Source organism: Xenopus laevis, chromosome 5L, assembly GCF_017654675.1.
Source record: "Xenopus laevis strain J_2021 chromosome 5L, Xenopus_laevis_v10.1, whole genome shotgun sequence".
Lineage (NCBI taxonomy): Eukaryota > Metazoa > Chordata > Amphibia > Anura > Pipidae > Xenopus > Xenopus laevis.
In genome coordinates, this window is record NC_054379.1 from 141,542,174 (window position 1) to 141,564,130 (window position 21,957).

The following is a 21,957-nucleotide window of genomic DNA, read 5'->3' on the forward strand; positions in this document are numbered from 1 at the left end:
GTGCGGCGGGCGTCCCTGCCGATGGCGTGCTGGACGACCCCGCCGCACAGGTATCCTCACATTACCCCCCTCTCCAGGGGGGCCACTGGACCCCCAGGCTTCTCAGGAAACTTTTGATGGAATTGCTTCCTGAGACGGTAAGCCTTGATGTCCACAACTGAGACCCAAGAGTTCTCTTCGGGGCCATAGCCCTTCCATTTAATCAAATACTGGAGCTTACCCCTAACCAGGCGAGAATCAAGGAACTCTTGGATCTCAAATTCAGGTTGACCCTCAACCAGTACTGGGGGAGGAACAGATGACTGCCGGATTTGTGAAGCTGGTTTGAGAAGGGAGACATGAAAGGAATCAGAAATTTTAAAATTACCAGGTAACTTAAGACGAACAGAGGAAGGGTTAAATTATTGCAGTGATGGGATATGGACCAATGAATTTAGGACCCAGTTTGAGAGAGTGCACCTTCAACTTGATATTCTTGGTAGATAACCAGACCAAATCTCCCACTTTATACTGGGGTGCCTCTCTACGGGATCTGTCAGCAGCCCTTTTTTGAGCTGATGTAGCTGCAGACAGAGATTCATGCACTTGAGACCAGACCTTAGAAAATAACTCAACAGAGGAATTGGCAGATGGTACAGGGGAACCCGACCCAGAGAACGAAAAAGCTTTGGGGTGCAGACCATTGGCAATAAAGAAAGGGGATTCCCCAGACGAAGAACGAGTAGCATTATTGTATGCAAACTCTGCCCAAGGTAATAGTTCTGCCCAAGTGGACTGGTTGTTGGACACATAACACCTGAGGTACTGCTCCAGTGACTGATTCACCCTCTCAGTTTGGCCGTTGGTTTGGGGATGATAAGCAGTGGAAAAAGATAACTCAATCCCCACCAAAGAACAGAAAGCACGCCAAAACTTTGAGACAAACTGAACCCCCCTGTCAGAAACAATATTTTCAGGAAAACCATGTAACTTAAAAATGTGATTAACAAACAAATCAGCCAAGGTTTTAGCAGAAGGTAGGTGTGGAAGGTGAACAAAATGGCTCATCTTGCTAAACCTATCCACCACCACCCAGATCACAGTTTTCCCCTGTGAAGGGGGCAAATCAACAATGAAGTCCATCGAAAGATGGGACCAAGGTTTTACTGGAATGGGTAAGGGAATTAACAAACCCTGGGAAGATTTTCGAGAAACCTTGGATCTTTGGCAGACTGGGCAGGAATTAACAAAGGCCTTTCGCATCCAGTTTGAATGATGGCCACCAAACATGACGGGATAACAAGGACACCGTTTTATAAATGCCAGAATGCCCTGCCATCTTAGAATCATGAACCTCTCTCAATACTTGCTCCCTTAACTCCTGTGGTACAAACCATCTCCCTGAAGGGTTATCCATAGGAGCAGATGCTTGAAGAGGGAGCAATAGAGAAGAAAGGTCAGATTCAAGGGTTGCAATGATAATTTCCCTGGGAATAATGGGAGTACACTCACTAGAGTCAGAAGAAATGGATTCGAAACTCCTAGAGAGTGCATCCGCATTGGTGTTTTTAGTCCCAGGCCTGAAAGTCAAAGAAAAATTAAACCTTGTGAAAAATAGAGCCCACCTAGCCTGCCTTGGATTAAGGCGTTTAGCAGACTCTATATACAATAGATTTTTGTGGTCAGTATAGACCGTCACCAGATGTTTTGCACCCTCCAGGAGATTCCGCCATTCCTCAAAGGCCCATTTGACTGCCAACAATTCCCTGTTACCTATATCATAATTCACCTCTGCGGGTGAAAACTTCCTGGAGAAGAAAGCACAGGGATGTAACTTGTTGGTAGTCGGGTGCCTTTGAGAAAGGACTGCCCCAGCTCCTACCTCAGAGGCGTCAACCTCCACAATAAAAGGAAGTGCAGTGTCGGGGTGACGAAGGATTGGGGCAGAACTGAATTCCTTTTTGAGGAATTCAAACGCTTGAACGGCCTCAGGGGGCCACATGCTGGGGTCAGCGCCCTTTTTAGTTAGATTAGTGATGGGGGCCACAATGAGGGAAAAGTTTTTGATAAATTGACGGTAATAATTAGTAGGGATGTAGCGAACGTCGGAAAAAAAGTTTGCGAACATATTCGCGAACTTGCGTCAAAAATGCGAACGGTTCGCGAACGTCGCGAACCCCATAGACTTCAATGGGAAGGCGAATTTTAAAAGCTAGAAAAGACATTTCTGGCCAGAAAAATGATTTTAAAGTTGTTTAAAGGGTGCAACGACCTGGACAGTGCCATGCCAGAGGGGGATCAAGGGCAAAAATGTTTCTAAAAAATCCATTGTTGACACAGCGCTGCGTTTTGTGCTGTAAAGGGCAGAAATCACACTACATTTCTAAACCTGTGTAATAAAATGCTTTAAAACGTCCGGCGTCTACATGCCAATCAAGTCGTGTAAAAGTTACAGCCTGTTCACACGCAAAGACGAAACGCGGTGCTTACTGCAACGCAAAAAGACGCAAAGAGCTTTAATGAATGATACCGTCAAGTGAGCAAATAATAGTTTTTAATTACTAGTTGCTTCTCACCTCCAGGATGTTCGTCTGTTGGTGGCAATATTTCTGTAGTGGTGTGTTTAGCAGTCACCGTGCTTGTGCGCACGTGCACGGTCAGGCAGAGGTAATTCAATGTACAGTGAAGCGAACCAAAAAACACTGATTCTGCAGTGTGGGCCCAGTTTTGGTCTACTTTATTGATCACCTGCGGTGACCATAAAAGATGCGATTTTGCCACTGTTGCAGAACCCTGAAAAAATTAGGCATGTGTACTTTCCTGAAAAATTATGTTTTTTTTGTCGCAGCCACTGAACCACAAGTCCAGAAACAATATGCCATATAAATGCTGAAAATATATTTTTTTTTTGTGGCAGCCACTGCAGCACAGAGGCCAGAAAAAATATGCCATATAAATGCAAACAATATTAATTTTTTTTTGTCGCTGCCACTGCAGCACAGAGGCCAGGAAAAATATGCCATATAAATGCTAACAATATAAATTTTTTCGGTCGCAGCCACTGAAGCACAGAGGCCAGGAAAAATATGCCATATAAATGCTGAAAATATTCTGTTTTTTTTGGTCGCAGCCACTGAAGCACAGAGGCCAGGAAAAATATGCCATATAAATGCTGAAAATATTCTGTTTTTTTTAGTCGCAGCCACTGAAGCACAGAGGCCAGAAAAAATATGCCATATAAATGCTGAAAATATTCATTTATTTTTGTCGCAGCCACTGAAGCACAGAGGCCAGAAAAAATATGCAATATAAATGCTGAAAATATTCAATTTTTTTGGTCGCAGCCACTGAAGCACAGAGGCCAAGAAAAATATGCCATATAAATGCTGAAAATATTCTGTTTTTTTTAGTCGCAGCCACTGAAGCACAGAGGCCAGAAAAAATATGCCATATAAATGCTGAAAATATTCAATTTTTTTGGTCGCAGCCACTGAAGCACAGAGGCCAGGAAAAATATGCCATATAAATGCTGAAAATATTCTGTTTTTTTTAGTCGCAGCCACTGAAGCACAGAGGCCAGAAAAAATATGCCATATAAATGCTGAAAATATTCAATTTTTTTGGTCGCAGCCACTGAAGCACAGAGGCCAGGAAAAATATGCCATATAAATGCTGAAAATATTCTGTTTTTTTTGGTCGCAGCCACTGAAGCACAGAGGCCAGAAAAACTCAGGATTTACCTGGATTCAAATTAAACCAGTAGGGTTTGCACCCTAGTTTGTAACGGTGGTGGAGGGAGGAGGACGCTAAAGGACAGCTGTATGTGGAGTCATGAGGCGTGCAGAGAAGGACAGCTGCATGGGGAGTCAGAATCAGAAACTCAGAACAAGTCTTCCGGCGTGCAGTAACCCTCCGAGATCCACCCCTCATTCATTTTAATAAAGGTCAGGTAATCCACACTTTTGTGACCTAGGCGAGTTCTCTTCTCAGTTACAATCCCTCCTGCTGCACTGAAGGTCCTTTCTGAGAGGACACTTGAGGCGGGGCAAGACAAGAGGTTCATGGCAAATTGTGACAGCTCTGGCCACAGATCAAGCCTGCGCACCCAGTAGTCCAGGGGTTCATCGCTCCTCAGAGTGTCGATATCTGCAGTTAATGCCAGGTAGTCCGCTACCTGCCGGTCGAGGCGTTCTTTGAGGGTGGATCCCGAAGGGTTCTGGCGCTGCCTTGGACTGAAAAACATTTGCATGTCTGACGTTACAGAGTGGCCAAAGTGCTTTGTCCTTGCAGGTGCGCTCGTGGCAGGATTACTGGCACCTCTGCCCCTGGAATGTTGATGAGTTCCTGAAGTGACATCACCCTTAAAAGCATTGTACAACATGTTTTGCAGGCTGGTTTGTAAATGCAGCATCCTTTCAGACTTGTGGTATGTTGGTAACATTTCTGCCACTTTATGCTTGTACCGAGGGTCTAGTAGAGTCGCGACCCAGTACAGGTCCTTCTCCTTAAGCCTCTTGATACGGGGGTCCTTCAACAGGCATGACAGCATGAAAGACCCCATTCTCACAAGGTTGGATGCAGAGGTATCCATCTCCGCTTCCTCGTTATCAAGGACTGCATCATCCACGGTCTCCTCCCCCCAGCCACGTACAAGACCAGGGGTCCCCAAAAGGTCACCACCAGCCCCCTGGGAAGCCTGCTCCTGTTGGTCCTCCTCCTCCACAAAGCCACCTTCCTCCTCTGACTCCACTTCTGACACCTCTCCCTGCGTTGCAGCAGGTGCCTGGGTTCGTTCTGGTGATTCCGACCAGAAACGTTGGTGCTTCCTGCTCCTCGTCACGCTGGTCTACAGCCTCATCTGTCACTCGTCGCACGGCACGCTCCAGGAAGAAAGCAAAGGGTATTAGGTCGCTGATGGTGCCTTCGGTGCGACTGACCATATTTGTAACCTCTTCAAAAGGGCGCATGAGCCTGCAGGCATCGCGCATAAGCACCCAGTAACGGGGGAAAAAAATCCCCAGCTCTGCAGATCCAGTCCTACCACCCAGTTCAAACAGGTATTCGTTGACGGCTCTTTGTTGTTGCAGCAGACGTTCCAACATGAGGAGCGTTGAATTCCAGCGAGTCTGGCTGTCGCAAATCAAACGCCTGACTGGCATGTTGTACCGCTGCTGAATGTCAGCAAGGCGTGCCATGGCTGTATAGGAACGTCTGAAATGGGCCGACACCTTCCTGGACTGCCTGAGAACGTCCTGGAATCCTGGGTACTTTGAGACAAAACGTTGTACTATTAAATTCAGAACATGTGCCATGCAGGGCACATGTGTTAAATTGCCCAGTCTCAGTGCTGCCAACAGATTGCTTCCATTGTCACACACCACTTTTCCGATCTTCAGTTGGTGTGGGGTCAGCCACCGATCGGCCTGTGACTGCAGAGATGACAGGAGTACAGATCCGGTATGGTTTTTGCTTTCCAGGCACGTCATCCCCAAGACAGCATGACAACGGCGTACCTGGCACGTCGAATAGCCTAGGGGGAGCTGGGGGTGCACAGGTGTGGAGGAGGAGGAGGACCCAGCAGCAGAGGATGAAGAAGAGGAAGAAGACGAGGTAGAGAGCGAAGGAGGAGTAGAGGTGATGGCAGAACCGCGTGCAATCCGTGGCGGTGACACCAACTCCACTGTCGTTGTTGAGCCACACATTTCCTGCTTCCCAGCCATGACCAAGTTCACCCAGTGGGCAGTGTAGGTGACATACCTGCCCTGACCATGCTTGGAGGACCATGCGTCAGTAGTCATATGGACCTTTGGCCCAACACTAAGTGACAGAGATGCGGTGACTTGGCTCTGCACATGGTGGTACAGGTGTGGTATTCCCTTTTTTGAAAAAAAATTGCGGCTGGGTACCTTCCACTGCGGTGTCCCAATTGCTACAAATTTGCGGAAGGCCTCAGAGTCCACCAGCTGGTATGGTAAAAGCTGGCGGGCTAAGAGTGCAGACAAGCCAGCTGTCAGACGCCGGGCAAGGGGGTGACTCGCAGACATTGGCTTCTTACGCTCAAACATGGCCCTCACAGAAACTTGGCTGGGGGCAGATGACTGGGAATGGGAACTGGTGGTCAAGGTGGAAGGCGGAGTGGAGGGTGGTTCAGACGGGTCAAGGACAGCAGAGGTAGAGCAGTAAGATGCTGGACCAGAAGGAGGGTGGCTTTTAGTTTGCCTGTTGCCTTTGAGGTGTTGCTCCCAAAGTGCTTTGTGCTTGCCGTTCATGTGCCTTCGCATAGAAGTTGTACCTATGTGGCTGTTGGGCTTCCCAAGACTCAGTTTCTGACTGCACTCATTGCAAATTACAACGCTTTTGTCAGAGGCACACACATTAAAAAAATCCCACACTGCTGACCTTTTTGAAGCTGGCAATCTGGGGGTAAAAGTAGAAGTCGGCGGCGTTGGCGGCAATGGCGGGTGCGTTGGCCGGCTGACCACAGGTGCCGATACATGTTGTTGCCCTACTGTTCCCTGCGAGCTGTCCTCCCTGCTTCTTCTAAGTCTTATTCTCCTCCTGCCTCTCTGACTCTCCGTCTCTCCATCTGAACTATCCTCCTCTTGCTCTCTTCTACTGGGCACCCACAAAACATCAATCTCCTCATCATCATTCTCCTCAGATGCATCAATTTCTTCTAACAGCTCACAGAAGGAAGCAGCAGCGGGGACCTCCTCGTCATCACTCATTATGTCCATCTCTGTTGTGTTCTCTGCCAGAATTAAATCTGGTGTAACGTCCTCATCTCCTTCATCTTCTTCTGCCAATAATGGTTGCGCATCACTCAGTTCAAGAAACTCATGTGAAAATAACTCCTCTGACTCCAGTGAAGAAGGGGCGCCGGTGGTGGAGGAAGTGTTACGTGGGGTGCCCATAGCAGTGGAGGATGAGGATGTTGTGGTAAAGTTAGAAACGGTAGAGGATGGGGTGTGCTGTGTAAGCCAGTCAACTACCTCTTCAGCATTTTGGGAGTTCAGGGTCATTGCCTTTTTAAAACTGGGCAATTTCCTAGGGCCACAGGATAGCATAGCAGCACGGCCCCTAGTGCCTCTGCGTGGCGGCCTGCCTTTGCCTGGCATTATTTTTAAAACAAAAACAACAACAACTCAGGTGGTGTTTCTGGAGAAGGTATTATTATTGATATTTAGACAGAATGTGAACAAGCTCACAGAGCTAGATGGGAGTTGTTTGAAAATGAAGAAGAAGAAGAACACACTGGGCAAACAAGGCCTACAAGGTCAACGTATACACTACTACAGCAGTGGATACGGAATATATTATTGCTGCCTGAAAAACGTCACTCGGGTGCTGTTTCTAGAGACGGTATTATTATTGATATTTAGACAAAATGTGAACAAGCTCACACAGCTAGATGGGAGTTGTTTGAAAATGAAGAAGAAGAAGAACACACTGGGCAAACAATGCCTACAAGGTCAACGTATACACTACTACAGCAGTGGATACGGAATATATTATTGCTGCCTGAAAAACGTCACTCGGGTGGTGTTTCTGGAGACGGTATTATTATTGATATTTAGACAGAATGTGAACAAGCTCACAGAGCTAGATGGCAGTGGTTTGAAAATGAAGAACACACTGGGCAAATAATGCCTACAAGGTCAACGTATACACTACAGCAGTGGTGGATACGGAATATATTATTGCTGCTTGAAAAACGTCACTCAGGTGGTGTTTCTGGAGACGGTATTATTATTGATATTTAGACAGAATGTGAAAAAGCTCACACAGCTAAGTGGCAGTGGTTTGAAAATGAAGAACACACTGGGCAAATAATGCCTACAAGGTCAACGTATACACTACAGCAGTGGTGGATACGGAATATATTATTGCTGCTTGAAAAATGTCACTCAGGTGGTGTTTCTGGAGACGGTATTATTATTGATATTTAGACAGAATGTGAACAAGCTCACACAGCTAAGTGGCAGTGGTTTGAAAATGAAGAACACACTGGGCAAATAATGCCTACAAGGTCAACGTATACACTACAGCAGTGGTGGATACGGAATATATTATTGCTGCTTGAAAAACGTCACTCGGGTGGTGTTTCTAGAGACGGTATTATTATTGATATTTAGACAAAATGTGAACAAGCTCACACAGCTAGATGGGAGTTGTTTGAAAATGAAGAAGAAGAAGAACACACTGGGCAAACAAGGCCTACAAGGTCAACGTATACACTACTACAGCAGTGGATACGGAATATATTATTGCTGCCTGAAAAACGTCACTCGGGTGGTGTTTCTGGAGACGGTATTATTATTGATATTTAGACAGAATGTGAACAAGCTCACAGAGCTAGATGGCAGTGGTTTGAAAATGAAGAACACACTGGGCAAATAATGCCTACAAGGTCAACGTATACACTACAGCAGTGGTGGATACGGAATATATTATTGCTGCTTGAAAAACGTCACTCAGGTGGTGTTTCTGGAGACGGTATTATTATTGATATTTAGACAGAATGTGAAAAAGCTCACACAGCTAAGTGGCAGTGGTTTGAAAATGAAGAACACACTGGGCAAATAATGCCTACAAGGTCAACGTATACACTACAGCAGTGGTGGATACGGAATATATTATTGCTGCTTGAAAAACGTCACTCAGGTGGTGTTTCTGGAGACGGTATTATTATTGATATTTAGACAGAATGTGAACAAGCTCACACAGCTAAGTGGCAGTGGTTTGAAAATGAAGAACACACTGGGCAAATAATGCCTACAAGGTCAACGTATACACTACAGCAGTGGTGGATACGGAATATATTATTGCTGCTTGAAAAACGTCACTCAGGTGGTGTTTCTGGAGACGGTATTATTATTGATATTTAGACAGAATGTGAACAAGCTCACACAGCTAGATGGCCACTGGGCAAATAATGCCTGCAAGTGCACTACTATTGGTGCACTACTATGAAGAACAGCAAACAGCACTGGACACCTTAAAGAACAGTAAGATAAGTAAAATAAAAAAAAATTATATGTATATTAAAAAAAAATATATATTCTCGGGTTGGTGCTGCTGAACTACTAGGAGCAGCACAGTAGCACACCAGTCCCACTCCCCAACACTGCTAGACTAATAGCACTTGGCTGTTAAAGTAGCAAAGTAAAACAACAAAAAAGAAAATAAAAGCAGTCCTTACAAGGACTATTGGGTTATTACAGCAGTCAGCAGATGAGATCAGAAGAGATCAGTGCCCACAGCAGGCAGCTACATACAGAGCACTGCAGTAGAAGGTAGATTACTAGCCAGCAAAGCTACCCTAAAATGTCCCTCAAATCCCTGCAGACTTCTGTCCCTCCAATACAGAGCAGTATCAAGTAGATTACTAGCCAGCAAACTTACTATCAACTGTCCCTCAAATCAGTGAAATCACTAGCAGCTCTCTCCCTACACTAGCTCTTCCAAGCACACACAGGCAGAATGAAAAAACGCTGCAGGGCTTCAGTTTATATATGGAAGGGGAGTGGTCCAGGGGTGTGGGGGTGGTCCAGGAGGGAGAGCTTCCTGATTGGCTGCCATGTATCTGCTGGTCTGGGGTGAGAGGTCAAAAAAAAGCGCCAGGTAAGGCGAACCCAAAATGGCGAACGTCGCGCAACGTTCGCGAACTTGCGGCGGACGCAAACAGCCGATGTTCGCGCGAACAAGTTCGCCGGCGAACAGTCCGCGACATCCCTAATAATTAGCAAAACCAAGAAATCTTTGGGTTGCACGTAACGAAAGGGGTTGGGTCCAATCCAGGACTGCTCTCACCTTGCCTGGATCCATTTCTAGACCCTTGCTGGAAATGTTAAACCCCAAAAACTGAACAGAAGAAACCCCAAAAGTACATTTCTCTAGTTTCGCATAAAGATTATTTCCCCTTAGCCTTCGTAAGACTTCACGAACATGATTTTGATGTTCCTTCATGTTAGAGGAAAAAATCAGAATATCGTCTAGGTAGACCACTACGAAGATCCCCAGCAGGTCCCGGAAGATGTCATTAACAAACTCCTGAAACACTGCGGGGGCATTACAGAGGCCAAAAGGCATAACGAGATACTTGTAGTGGCCATCCCTGGTGTTAAATGCAGTCTTCCACTCATCACCCTCCCTAATACGGATCAGGTTATAAGCCCCCCTAAGATCAAGCTTGGAAAAGATTTTAGCATCTTTGACCTGATCAAAGAGTTCAGAAATTAAAGGGAGAGGGTAGCGGTTTTTTATGGTGATCTTATTGAGCCCCCTATAATCAATACAGGGGCGAAGACGACCATCCTTTTTCCCAACATAAAAGAAGCCCGCCCCCGCAGGGGAACTAGAAGGTCTGATGAAACCCCTTTCTAGATTTTCCTTTATATACTCTCTCATTGCCTGGGCTTCGGGCAATGAAAGAGGATAGGTTCTACCACGAGGAGGAGTTGACCCAGGAACCAGATCAATTGGGCAGTCATACTGCCGTTGTGGGGGTAAGGTTTCTGCTGCCTTTTTAGAGAAGACATCAGCGAATTCTGCATATGCAGCAGATAACCCTTCAAGTGATGTAGTTGCTACTACAGAGGGAACATATACTCCACCGCACATAGTACCCTACTGAACCACCGCCCTTGAGACCCAGTCAATCAGAGGGTTATGCCTCTGGAGCCACGGTAACCCCAAAATAAGAGGAGAGGAAGCACCTTCTATGAGGTAAAAAGCTATCTCCTCACAATGCAAATTATTAATACACATGGAAAGAATTACCGTCTCCCTGGAAATTACACCTGACCCTAAGGGTCTTCTGTCCACTGCCATTATTCTCATGGGGGCACTTAGGGGAACTACAGGGATACAGAATTTATCTGCAAAAGCAGTATCCAGAAAATTACCCTCCGCCCCTGAGTCCACAAATGCAGACACCCTGACAGAGCCTGTAGGCCAGGTTAGTTTAACCGGTAACAAAACCTTGGAGGCTGACTGGGGAGCGGAAACTCCTGCACCCAAATGGAGCTCCCCTTCTCCATTTAGGCTTCGGAGTTTCCCGGCCTCTTAGAACATTGGTTCAGAAAATGCCCTTTTTCACCACAGTACATGCAAAGACCCAGGGAACGCCTGCGTGCCTTTTCCTCAGGAGTTAGATGGGATATGCCTAATTGCATAGGCTCCTCCTGATGTAGAAGCACAGAGGGGTTAGGAGATTTTACATGCGTCACCACATTAGATCTTAAATTAGTAACCCCCGAGAAGCTTGTACTCCTCTCACCCCTTCTCTCCCTTTGCCTTCTATCTACCTGGATGGCGAAGGACATGAGGTCATCCAGGTTAGAAGGTAGGGGATTATTAACCAAACTATCTTTTACAGAATCGGATAACCCCAAACGGAATTGACTCCTTAGAGCCAAATCATTCCACCCAGTTTCCACTGCCCACCGGCGGAATTCGGTGCAATACACCTCCGCATCCCTTTTCCCTTGGCACAACTTACGAATCGTGGTATCGGCAGACGATGCACGATCCGGGTCATCGTAAAGAATGGCCATGCTGTTAAAGAAGTTGTCTAGGGAATAACGAGCAGGGTCTGAAGAAGGCAGCCTGAGGGCCCAAATTTGGGGGTCACCCAAAAGCAGGGTCATTATGAACCTTACTTTCTCCTCATCAGATTGGAAAGAATGAGGAAAGAAACTAAGGTACAGCTTACATGCCTCTTTGAAAACAAAAAATTTAGTACGATCCCCACTGAACCTTTCGGGGAACACAATTTTTGGTTCATGGGGTTTAGATGAGTTACCCCAATTGGCAGAGGAACCCACAGAAGGTGTTGGAACAGGAACAGATTGCTGCTGCGAAGCTTGCGTACCCTCCAGCTGTCGGGTTAGATTGTGGAAACCCTGCAGGAGGTAATTTTGCTTCTGTTCATGATCCTCCAAGCGCTGTAACAGAGTGGTAAGAAGCACTTCGGTGGTAGTTGGAGGAGCAGCAGCGGCAGCAGCTTCATCGTGACTTTCGTCCTCCATGGCCCGTGATAATGTCACGGCCGGCACCCAATACCAGAACAGGTGCCAAGTACCCTGGTCTTGGCTCGGCTTCACCAGTAGTGTGACCACCGTTGGGCTTCGGGAGGAGCAATCAGCTTACTTGGGTGCCACCTGGACTTAACGAGGGGTACAAGGCAAGATGTTCTGGCTAGCAGAGGGGCATGGCAGGTAGCAGAGTCTTTTGGGCCGAAGGTCACGGTACAAATGGAGCAGGCAACAGAATCGTCAGACAGGCTGGGTCGAGGCAGGCAGATAACAAGAAACGTCAAACAGGCAAAAGGGTCAAAACCGGGTGATCAATCGAAGGGTTAAACTGTAGAGTAGTCGTAAGCAGGCAAGGTCAGGATCCAGAATTCAGAATAGTCAAAATAGCCAGGCAGGGGTCAAAACAGGAATCAGACAGGTTCAGAAGGAATCAGACAATAGCACAAGGCTCAGGAGCACCAGGAATACAATCCTATCACAGGCAAGGTGCTGTGGACATGATGGGCTTTAAATAGTTTGAATTTCGCGCCCTTGCGCGCTGACGTATGACGTCAGCGCACCTGCGCCTTTAAATGGAAGGAGGCGCACCCTATGGAGGAGCGCGGCTTAAGAGGAAGGAAGGTGTGACTTCAGGGATATCTGCCTTTGACTTGTACATGACCTAGACAGGTTTTAGCTGGAGATTTTTTGTATTTGGATTTTTAACAGCTTTGGTATATAATAAATCTCTAAAAAATTTATGTTTTTAAAAATTTGAGTTTCCCTTTCAAAGACTCAACCAGAAAAAAATGCAGCAAAACCCATGGGCCCCTGACCACTATGTGCCCCTAGGCTAGCCGATGCGTTAATCCACCCCTGTTTTCGTTTGACTTTTTCGAGAAGAATTATTGATAAATTAGTTCAGTTTGTGGATGGGAGTTTGCTTGACTTTGTTTTAATAAAAAAAATTGATTAATGTAAGTTTTAGTAAATAACCCCCTGATTGTTATTGCTACTTTTTATTACTCATCTTTCTATTCAGGCCTCTCCTATTCATATTCCAGTCTCTCATTCAAATCAGTGCATGGTTGCTAGGGTAATTTGGAGCCTAGCAACCAGATTGCTGAATCTGCGAACTGCTGAATAAAAAGCTAAATAACTCGAAAAATAAAATAAAATAAAATAAAAATGAAAACCAATTGCAAATTGTCTCAGAATATCCAACTCTACATCATACTAATCTGTAACTCAAAGCTGAACAACCTCTTTGAAGGCAACTGTTAGATGAATTGTAACAGTCCAGAATCTGCACCTGAATTACTGAGCTGCCAGACTGAAACAGCAGAAACAGGAACATTCAACTTTAAACTTCTGTTTTGGAAAAACGGTGAAAAAAAAGGCAGAAATGAATTTAAAAAAGTCTTTATTTCTGGAGAACAATCTGAAAACAACCCAAATAAACAAAGTTTTTGGAAGGTTAACAATTAACTTTTAGTATTAAGTAGATTAGTGATATTTTGAGACAGTGTGCAAAACATGGCAGGCAGATATTTTGCACTACTTTGATGAATGATCGTTTAGGCTTAAAAAGTTAAGGGTCCAAGTTATGGTGTACATTCAAATATGTTGAAATATAATAATCACAATGCGTGTATCACTATTAACCAGCCATTGTAGCAAGTCTACAGGGACAGGAGATAACTGAGAAAAATGTGGTTTCTGTTTAAAAAACAGCAAAATGTTGTAAATGATGACAAATATAGATCCGGAATCTTGGGTGGATAAAAAGAAAGTTTAAAAAAGCACCAATTTTTGACCATTTAGACTACAAGCAGTTTGGGTTCTAATTCTCCAGAGGAAACAAAACTAAGATTTTCTTTTTAATTGGAAACTATAGTATTAGATTGTGAAGGGTAAATGTACAGTATTTACACATATACAATTTAAAATGACACAAGTGCACATAGTGTATTTCTAGCAAGAACATCAAATAGTGCACATGAACATGAAAATGCATTTATTAATCCATTAAATAGGATGCAGGTATGGGATCCATGTTCTGGAAACACATTAACTGGAAGGCCATCTCTCACTGACTTCTTTTTAATCAAATAATTAAAATGGTTTGTTTTTCTCTGTGGTAATAAAACAGTACCTTGTATTTGATTCAAACTAAAATTAATTACAGGTAAAACAATCCTATTGAGTTTATTTAAAGGAAAACTCCACAAAAACATAACTCAAGCTTTTTGAAAAGTAAACATAATTTCAAGCAACTTCGCAATACACATCAATTAAAAAATGTTCATGATTTTTAATGGTTTCTGACAGTTCCCTAAGCCTAGCCCCCTGATCTTCTGCTGATCTGTCTGACTACTTTGCTGAGCTGGCTGACTACTTGTCACAGCTAGCACCCTAAATTCAGAACCGATGCTAAGCACCCTGTTCTCGGCTCTTGCTTCCACCTTTAACAGCTGCCTTTCACCTAGGGAGGAGCCCTCAGCTAATCGGATGCTGCCAGGTCTTATTAAGAGAGGTGCAAATTGAGGGGTTCTGAACAAGCTAAGGGGCACAACTGTAAAGCAGAGTCTTTTGGGCAGAGGGTAACGGTACAAGGCGTAGACGGAATCATAGTCAGACCAGGCCGGGTCGGGGCAGGCAGAGTACAAATGGAGTCATGCAGGTAAGGGTCAAAGCAGGAGATCAATCAGCAGGGATATAGAATAAGCGAAGTCGGATATCAGGCAGGGGTCAGGATACAGAAGTCAGAATCGTCAAAAAGCCAGGCAAGGGTCACAACAGGAATCAGAATCAGAATTACAGATAGCTAACAGCTCAGAAGCACCAGGAACACAATCCTATAACGGGCAATGAATAGGACGCCAAGTCCCCTTTAAATAGTTTTGAATTTGGCAGCGCTAATGCACCTATAAATACAGAAAATGCGCACCGTGCGCACACTAAGGAACCGGCATAGAAGAGGAGGAGGACTAGACCACCACGGTATGTTACACTACTGTTACTTTGTATCAACAGCCCTCTGTCCTTAGCCTGCATCCTCCAAACCCCACAATTCCCTGCACACATGATTTCAATAAGGAATATCACAGTGCAATGCATTGTGGGTTATGTAGTTCCTGCATGCTGTCTGTAACAATTTGTAACATCAGTGTTTAGTCCCTCCTTCCCTGCCAGGATTTCAAATGATGCAGAAAGAGAAGAACTGTTAAACAGCTGGATTTCACCATAGAAAATGGCATTTATCCATACTTTATGAAGAAACCGGAAACTGTGATGGGTATATTATGGATTTCTGTGTTATGTGGGCCTCTACATCAAATTTTGGTTTGGAAGCCGGAGTTCCCCTTTAATGTTTCTATCATTTACTGTAAATTACAGAAAAAAACCCTAATCTGTAAAACCCAAGGTCCCGAACATTCTGGATAACAGGTCTCATACCTGTATATTATTTTAAGGCATACTCTCACTCTCAAAGCAACCTTTTTCATTTTGTTGAGATTATACTATGGAAAGTATCTATTGAATGTTAACATTCTGACTAAGGCAGGGCAACCAAAAGGAGTTGTTGGACTACAATCCCCATAATTCCCCAGACGAGTTTGTAATCTGTATCTTCATATAATTTAGTGGCAATCTCTAGTCATTGCCAAATGTTTCCAGCTAATTCTGAACTGCATGTTTGATGACCAGAACAGAATAAAATGATCATGTCATTCAAAGAAGTCAATAAACCTATACATCAGATTGGGGAGGGATTAAAATCTTTTGCAAAGCCGCAACTGTACTTTTTTATATGCAGAATGACATGGCATTTGTGGTTTTACAGAAAAAAAATCATATAGTTAACTATGCCACAAAGGGTCCCAAATGTACCAGGGCTCAAAATTGGTTCATGTACACCCTCTGATCAGTATTTGTCAGGAATGTGTCTTAGTTATGGAAACATTAGTAGAAAGGGAAATTTTGGGTGCCATAGAATCTCATGTTGCAGGACTGGTTATTAATCAACTCTGATGCATACTGCTATGTAATGTGAATCTTAATGTATTAGTACAGGTATGGGACCTGTTATCCTGAATGCTCGGGACCTGAGGTTTTCTGAATAATGGATCTTACTGTAATTTGGAACTTCATACCTTAAATCTACTAGAAAATAATGTAAGCATTAAATAATACATTCAAAGAAGGACTTTTCCAATGCAAAGCCAATAAATTTGTAATCTCACCAGTAGTACGTGGGGTCTGGATGTACATGCCCCAGACCTACAGCTCAATTTGAAGGTATCCAACCAAACAGAAGACAGCAGGCACTCACCGATCTTGTAAAAGAACTGAGAAATGTATTTAAGGCCACAAAGTAAATTAATACATAGCCACGTGTTTTGTTCACTTGGGCACTTTCATAGGCATTATGCCTATAGACCACTGGTTTTCCTTCCAATAAGAATTAATTATATCATAGTTTGTATCAAGAACAATATACTGTTTTATTACAGAGAAAAGGGAAATACTTTTTTAAAAATTTGGATTATCTGGATAAAATGTTATATATGAGAGACAACCTTTCCACTTTCTGGATAACAGGTTTCTGGATAACAGATCCCAGACCTGTACTCAGAGATGGTGTGGGATCTATTATCCAGAATGCTAGGAACCTTGGGTTTTCTGGATAAGGGATTTTTCTGTAATTAGGATCTCCATACCTTAAGTCTGTTCTATATCATTTAAAAATCAATTGACATCAAATAGCAACAAATACAAGGTACTGTTTTATTACAAAGAAAAAGTAATTTTTAAAATATTATTTGCTTAAAATGGTGTTTATGGTAGACGGCCTTCCTCCAATTTGGAACTTTCTGGATAACAGGTTCCTGGATAATATATTATGGGGCTGATTTATCATTGGTTAAATGTTGGAGGTTTTTTTTTACCTCAATTGGCATTGAAACTTAAGAAAAGACTTGAATGGCAAAAACTTGATTCCCGCAACCCAAAAACTCGAATTGATTGAGTTTTCGGTGGAAAAAACTTATATTGATTGAATCAAGCTCTTGATACAAGTTTTTGGCCAAAACCCTCAGAAAAAAAACTCGAACATCAAGCAGGCTGTTAACCTCTTTAAATGGTTACAGGGACCTCTGCCATTGACTTCTACATGACCTTGACAGGTTTTAGGTGGTGTATTTTCATATTTGAGCTATTTCCAGGGTCGATGTATAATAAATCTCAAATATTCAAGTTTTTTTTAAACTGAAAGTGTGAGTTTTGACAAAAAAATACAACTCGAATATTAGAATTTTCGTGGAAAAAAACAACTTGAATCTTAATAAATCTGCCCCTATATTTTCGTGGAAAAAAACAACTTGAATCTTAATAAATCTGCCCCTAAATGTATCTAATTTTAGGTACATGTTACAAGTCTAACTTACAGGTAAAATCTTTTGCAGTCCATATAAGTCCTTTAAAGCAAAAAATTAATTGACCTTGTATTTTTTTTTTCTTGAAACAGCTCTTAGCAAAATGCATGGTCTTCAATTTGCATGCAGAATGCGGTTGTCACCAAACCCTATAATATTGGCCACATATGAAATTCCAACAATATACGGTTGATCAGTTCCGCAGCTACATCTTTCATAGCTACTTAGAAAGCAGCGCATTTGGAAATATAAATGCCATTCAGCGTATGAAGGTCAAATGCAGCCTTTGACGTCGCAAATTACACATTTCGAGATAAACAGATCCAATAACTTAACCTACAATAACATTTACAGAAGATTAAAATATGCAATATACTTATTCCAGCATATTTAACGACTCATAAACCTTGGTGTTTTTCATGTAGCTGTGCCCAAACTTTAACAATGGGAAGGATTATAACTTTACTAAGTTGCTAAAGTCATGATGGTCTAACCCCTGAGGTGGTGCGGGTAAGGAAATATAACATTATTGCATAACACTGAGAAAAAAATAGAAACTTTTGTATTCAAATTTACAATGCCCAAGTTTCAAGTTTACAATGCCCAAGTGGGGGCCGATAATTCAGCCTGACATCCATTCCGAGGTAGCTAGCTTGTGATCAGGATCATTCACTTCTGGCGATGGACACGTACACAGCGTTTAGAAAGTGGAGAAGTGGAGTCTGTTTGGACTAATTATCCGCGCCTCATTTAGACAAGGAATCGTGTAACCGTAGCAGTAATATTTGGGCACATGATTAGTAAAATGATCGTCTGTACTGCTGCCTGTGTGCTAAAGGAGTTAGCAATGGACACGTACTGGCACATAGAGAAGCTCCACTCTGCCATGCAGTAGAAGCTTGTCAGGTTTTAGTTTCCAAATGTTTTCATATTTTGCTTTGATAACGTCTCAAATATTTCAGTTCAAATAAGCTGAATGTGAAAATATGCTAATTTCAATTTTTAAAAATTTGTCCCTGAGAATCACATTTCTCAGGGCAAGTTCCAAACTGCAAAAAAAATCTAAACATTTTTAAAACTGCAGTCATTTAGAAGTCACATGAGTCTGTGTGTTTCTCCAAAAACTCTTGTCTGCCCTAGTGTACTAATCTTATTGTATGTCTTTACAGGGGGGATGCATTATTACCAGTGTACATTTAATGATTAAACTAGGGGGCATTGTTTGCATGTGTCTTTAGGCACCAGTCAGCTTTTGGATTGATAGTCATGGCAAGGGCAATCAAATATTATTTTTGTTTTAAGAAACCACCATAAAATAGCTCATACATTCCTTCACCTACCAAAAAAGTTCATCCATGTAAAGCTTTTAAATACAAAGCTTTTTACCAAGAATGTCAGTGGAGGGACTAATGCTCTTTTGAGCAGGTAAGAAGACCCAAAGCACATGTAGGATTTATGTTCCAACATAGGCTAACATTTTAATGAGTTTGAGGGGTGTATTAGTATATAAGTTAGTGTGGCATGTGGTCCAGTATTAGAAGCTGACGATGGAGTAGGGAGAAGCAGCCAAAATCTGCCCACGAATATATGATATTTATGTTATTCATGTTCACGTGTTCTGCAGGTGGACTATATAAATAAACAAAATTACACCAAGGATGAATGGATTAAAGGTGCTTGGCTTTCTAGTTTCTGCCGCCATCTTGGGCTTCATCTACAAGACTACCAGAAATCAATCAACCATTCCTTATATTCTTTCCTACATCTCAGCACCCTCAAACAATACAATTATGAATCCATGGAATATTCTAAGAGAAGGGAATGGAGTTATGTTTTTGGAGACAACTGACAGAATGGAGCCACCTCCTTTAGTATTGTGTTCTATTGAGTCTGCGGCCCGTGTGTACCCGGATAGACCAGTGGTTTTCTTCATGAAAGGATTAACAGACATAAACTCAGAAGAGGATGAGAAACGAGCAAAGGAAAGATTTCCATCTCTGTCTGCTCTTAAGAATGTCTACATCTTCCCACTCAGAATGGAGGAATTATTTAACAGTACACCACTTCTCAGGTGGTACCTAAAGGTATGTTTGTTTCAAATGAAAGTATTTTAATGTATTGTAGTCCTTTTCATATATTACAATTCATTTTACTCATGTAAGTTACCTGCTGGACAAACATAGGAAATCTCTGCTACAGCTTTATGTATGACGTCATCTAATGTGGTGAAAGAGGTGTACCTCAAAGGACTCTAAACTGTCTCTTATATTAATAATAATACTAGGGATGCACCGAATCCTTTGTGAAAGATTTGGCCGAATACCGAATCAAATCCGTACCCTAATTTGCATATGCAATGGGAAATTGTTTTTACTTCTTTGTTTTGTGACAAAAAGTCATGCGATTTCCCTCCCCACCCCTAATTTGCATATGCAATGGGAATGGGAAATTGTTTTTACTTCTTTGTTTTGTGACAAAAAGTCATGCGATTTCCCTCCCCGCCCCTAATTTGCATATGCAAATTAGGATTTGGATTCAATTCGGCCGGGCAGAAGGATTCGGCCGAATCCAAATCCTGCTAAAAAAGGCCGAATCCTGGCCGAATCCCGAACCGAATCCTGGATTCGGTGCATCCCTAAATAATACTTAAAGGAAAAAAAAATGACTCCCTTATGCAGAATGCTGACACAAGAAATGGGGGAGTAAACCACTGTATATCACTCCCAGCAAATGGACACAATAGATAGGCGGCACAAGGATGGGACCAGAAATACTGCAAGTTAGGGAAATTATGGAAATATAATGGGAATAGCAAAGACAAGCCTTGCTGACTTAATATTACTTTCAATGTCTCAGTATTATGAAAGCAAGAAAATACAAGGCTAAAGTAAGAAAAAAGTAGTAATACTGTTTAATTGCTGATGTTTTTGTTTCTGGGTTATACTCTTTTAGGCTGATCCTAAACAGGAAAAGTATTGGATCCATAACCTCTCTGATGGCTGCAGGATGGCTATGATATGGAGATATGGTGGTTTTTATTTTGACTCTGACGTCATCTCAATGCGACCAATCCCAGAAAAGAACTTTCTGACTGCTGAGAACCTCCATACATCTGGCAGCAGTGTTTTTGGTCTCACACCCCATCACAGTTTTGCCTGGAGAAGCTTAAATGACTTTGTAGACAATTACAATGGAGATGTGTGGGGAAATCAAGGTCCAGCTCTATTTACACGAGTTCTCAAACAATCATGTGAATTACATGACTTTAAATCTCTAGACAATGTTGTATGTGGAAATATCTCCTTCCTGCACCCTGAGCGCATTTATCCTATACCATATGTAAACTGGAGGAAATACTTTGAGGTGTGGGATAAATTACCAACTTTTGATAATTCATATGCATTGCACCTCTGGAATTACATGAATAGCCAAGAAAAGAGGACTGTGGATATAGGCAGCAACACATTAGTGGAGAATCTCTATAAACAGTATTGCCCATCAATTTATGGACTTCTCTCAAAAAAAATGTGACCACTGCAAATCAGCACAACATGATTTTCCTCAAGGTTATTCAGGAAACCAGGAGTAAAAGTTGTGTAATGTATCTTTATTTTAATAAATAAAGGGATTTACTTTTGTATAGTTGTTATCAAAAGAAAGTGAAATGAAAGTAAAATGTTTGTACAGGGTGCAATGGTTTCATTCCCCTGTCAGCAGGGTCGAACTGGGGGGCCCGGGGCCCACCGTGACTGCTGGTCCAGGGCCCCCCGCCCCCTTCTGCGATTCGCAAACTCAGCGCGACTGTGAGCGGCGATTCTCGGTGCGCATGCGTGAGCGGCGATGCGCATCACCGAAAACTTTTTTTTTTCTAAATTTTTATATTGGTAGAGGGGGTCTGGCCCGGCGGGGGCCCACGAGGGTCAGGGCCCACCGGGTTTTTTCCCGGTGTCCCGCCGGGCCAGTCCGACACTGCCTGTCAGTAATCCTCCTATAGTAGCGTGTTCATACTATAGTGCTTATCTATACTGAACACACTTTTTTTTAAAAAAAATAAACATTCACTAAAAGATTGCCAGATCTATAACACTCTCTCCCTAGGAACTATATAATCATAATATTCTGTGGAAAAGAACTGTAATTGTACATATAATTTTTAATTATGCTGTTTTGTAATTATTCAAAATTGCTCTTTTAAATAGCAGCACCTTTATTAGAATTGGAAAAGAGATTTCTATGTATCTGTAACTTTTTTATATTTATTTTTATTTCATTTCCTGGGTAAAAGGATGTGGAAATTATTTTATTTTCAGGACTTTACCAGAAGAACATTTTTTTTTCTGGTACATTTTTTTACTGGTACATTTCACATTTATAAAATATTGTGAAAACTGTACCAAACATTCTGAAAATTTCACAACGTTCCTCAAGAATTGAAAATAAGTTTACCAGTCTGGCACTAATTTATCAGAGCATTTTTTCAAGTTTTTTTCTACAGAAAGGATTCTTCGGGTTTAAAAGGGGAA

At 42.6% G+C, this 21,957-nt stretch overlaps 1 protein-coding gene across 1 annotated transcript in view; it reads left to right on the forward strand.

Annotated features, from left to right (window-relative positions):
* The window catches only part of LOC108716372 (alpha-1,4-N-acetylglucosaminyltransferase-like), a 37,990-nt gene extending 16,918 nt beyond the window's left edge, over positions 1–21,072 (forward strand). The window contains exons 2-3 of the mRNA XM_041563500.1: positions 19,059–19,518; positions 20,387–21,072. Of these exons, the coding sequence (XP_041419434.1) occupies positions 19,093–19,518; positions 20,387–20,965 (1,005 nt within the window). The 5' untranslated portion in view covers positions 19,059–19,092 and the 3' untranslated portion in view covers positions 20,966–21,072. The remainder of the gene's footprint in view (positions 1–19,058; positions 19,519–20,386) is intronic.
* The last annotated feature ends 885 nt before the right edge of the window (positions 21,073–21,957 follow it).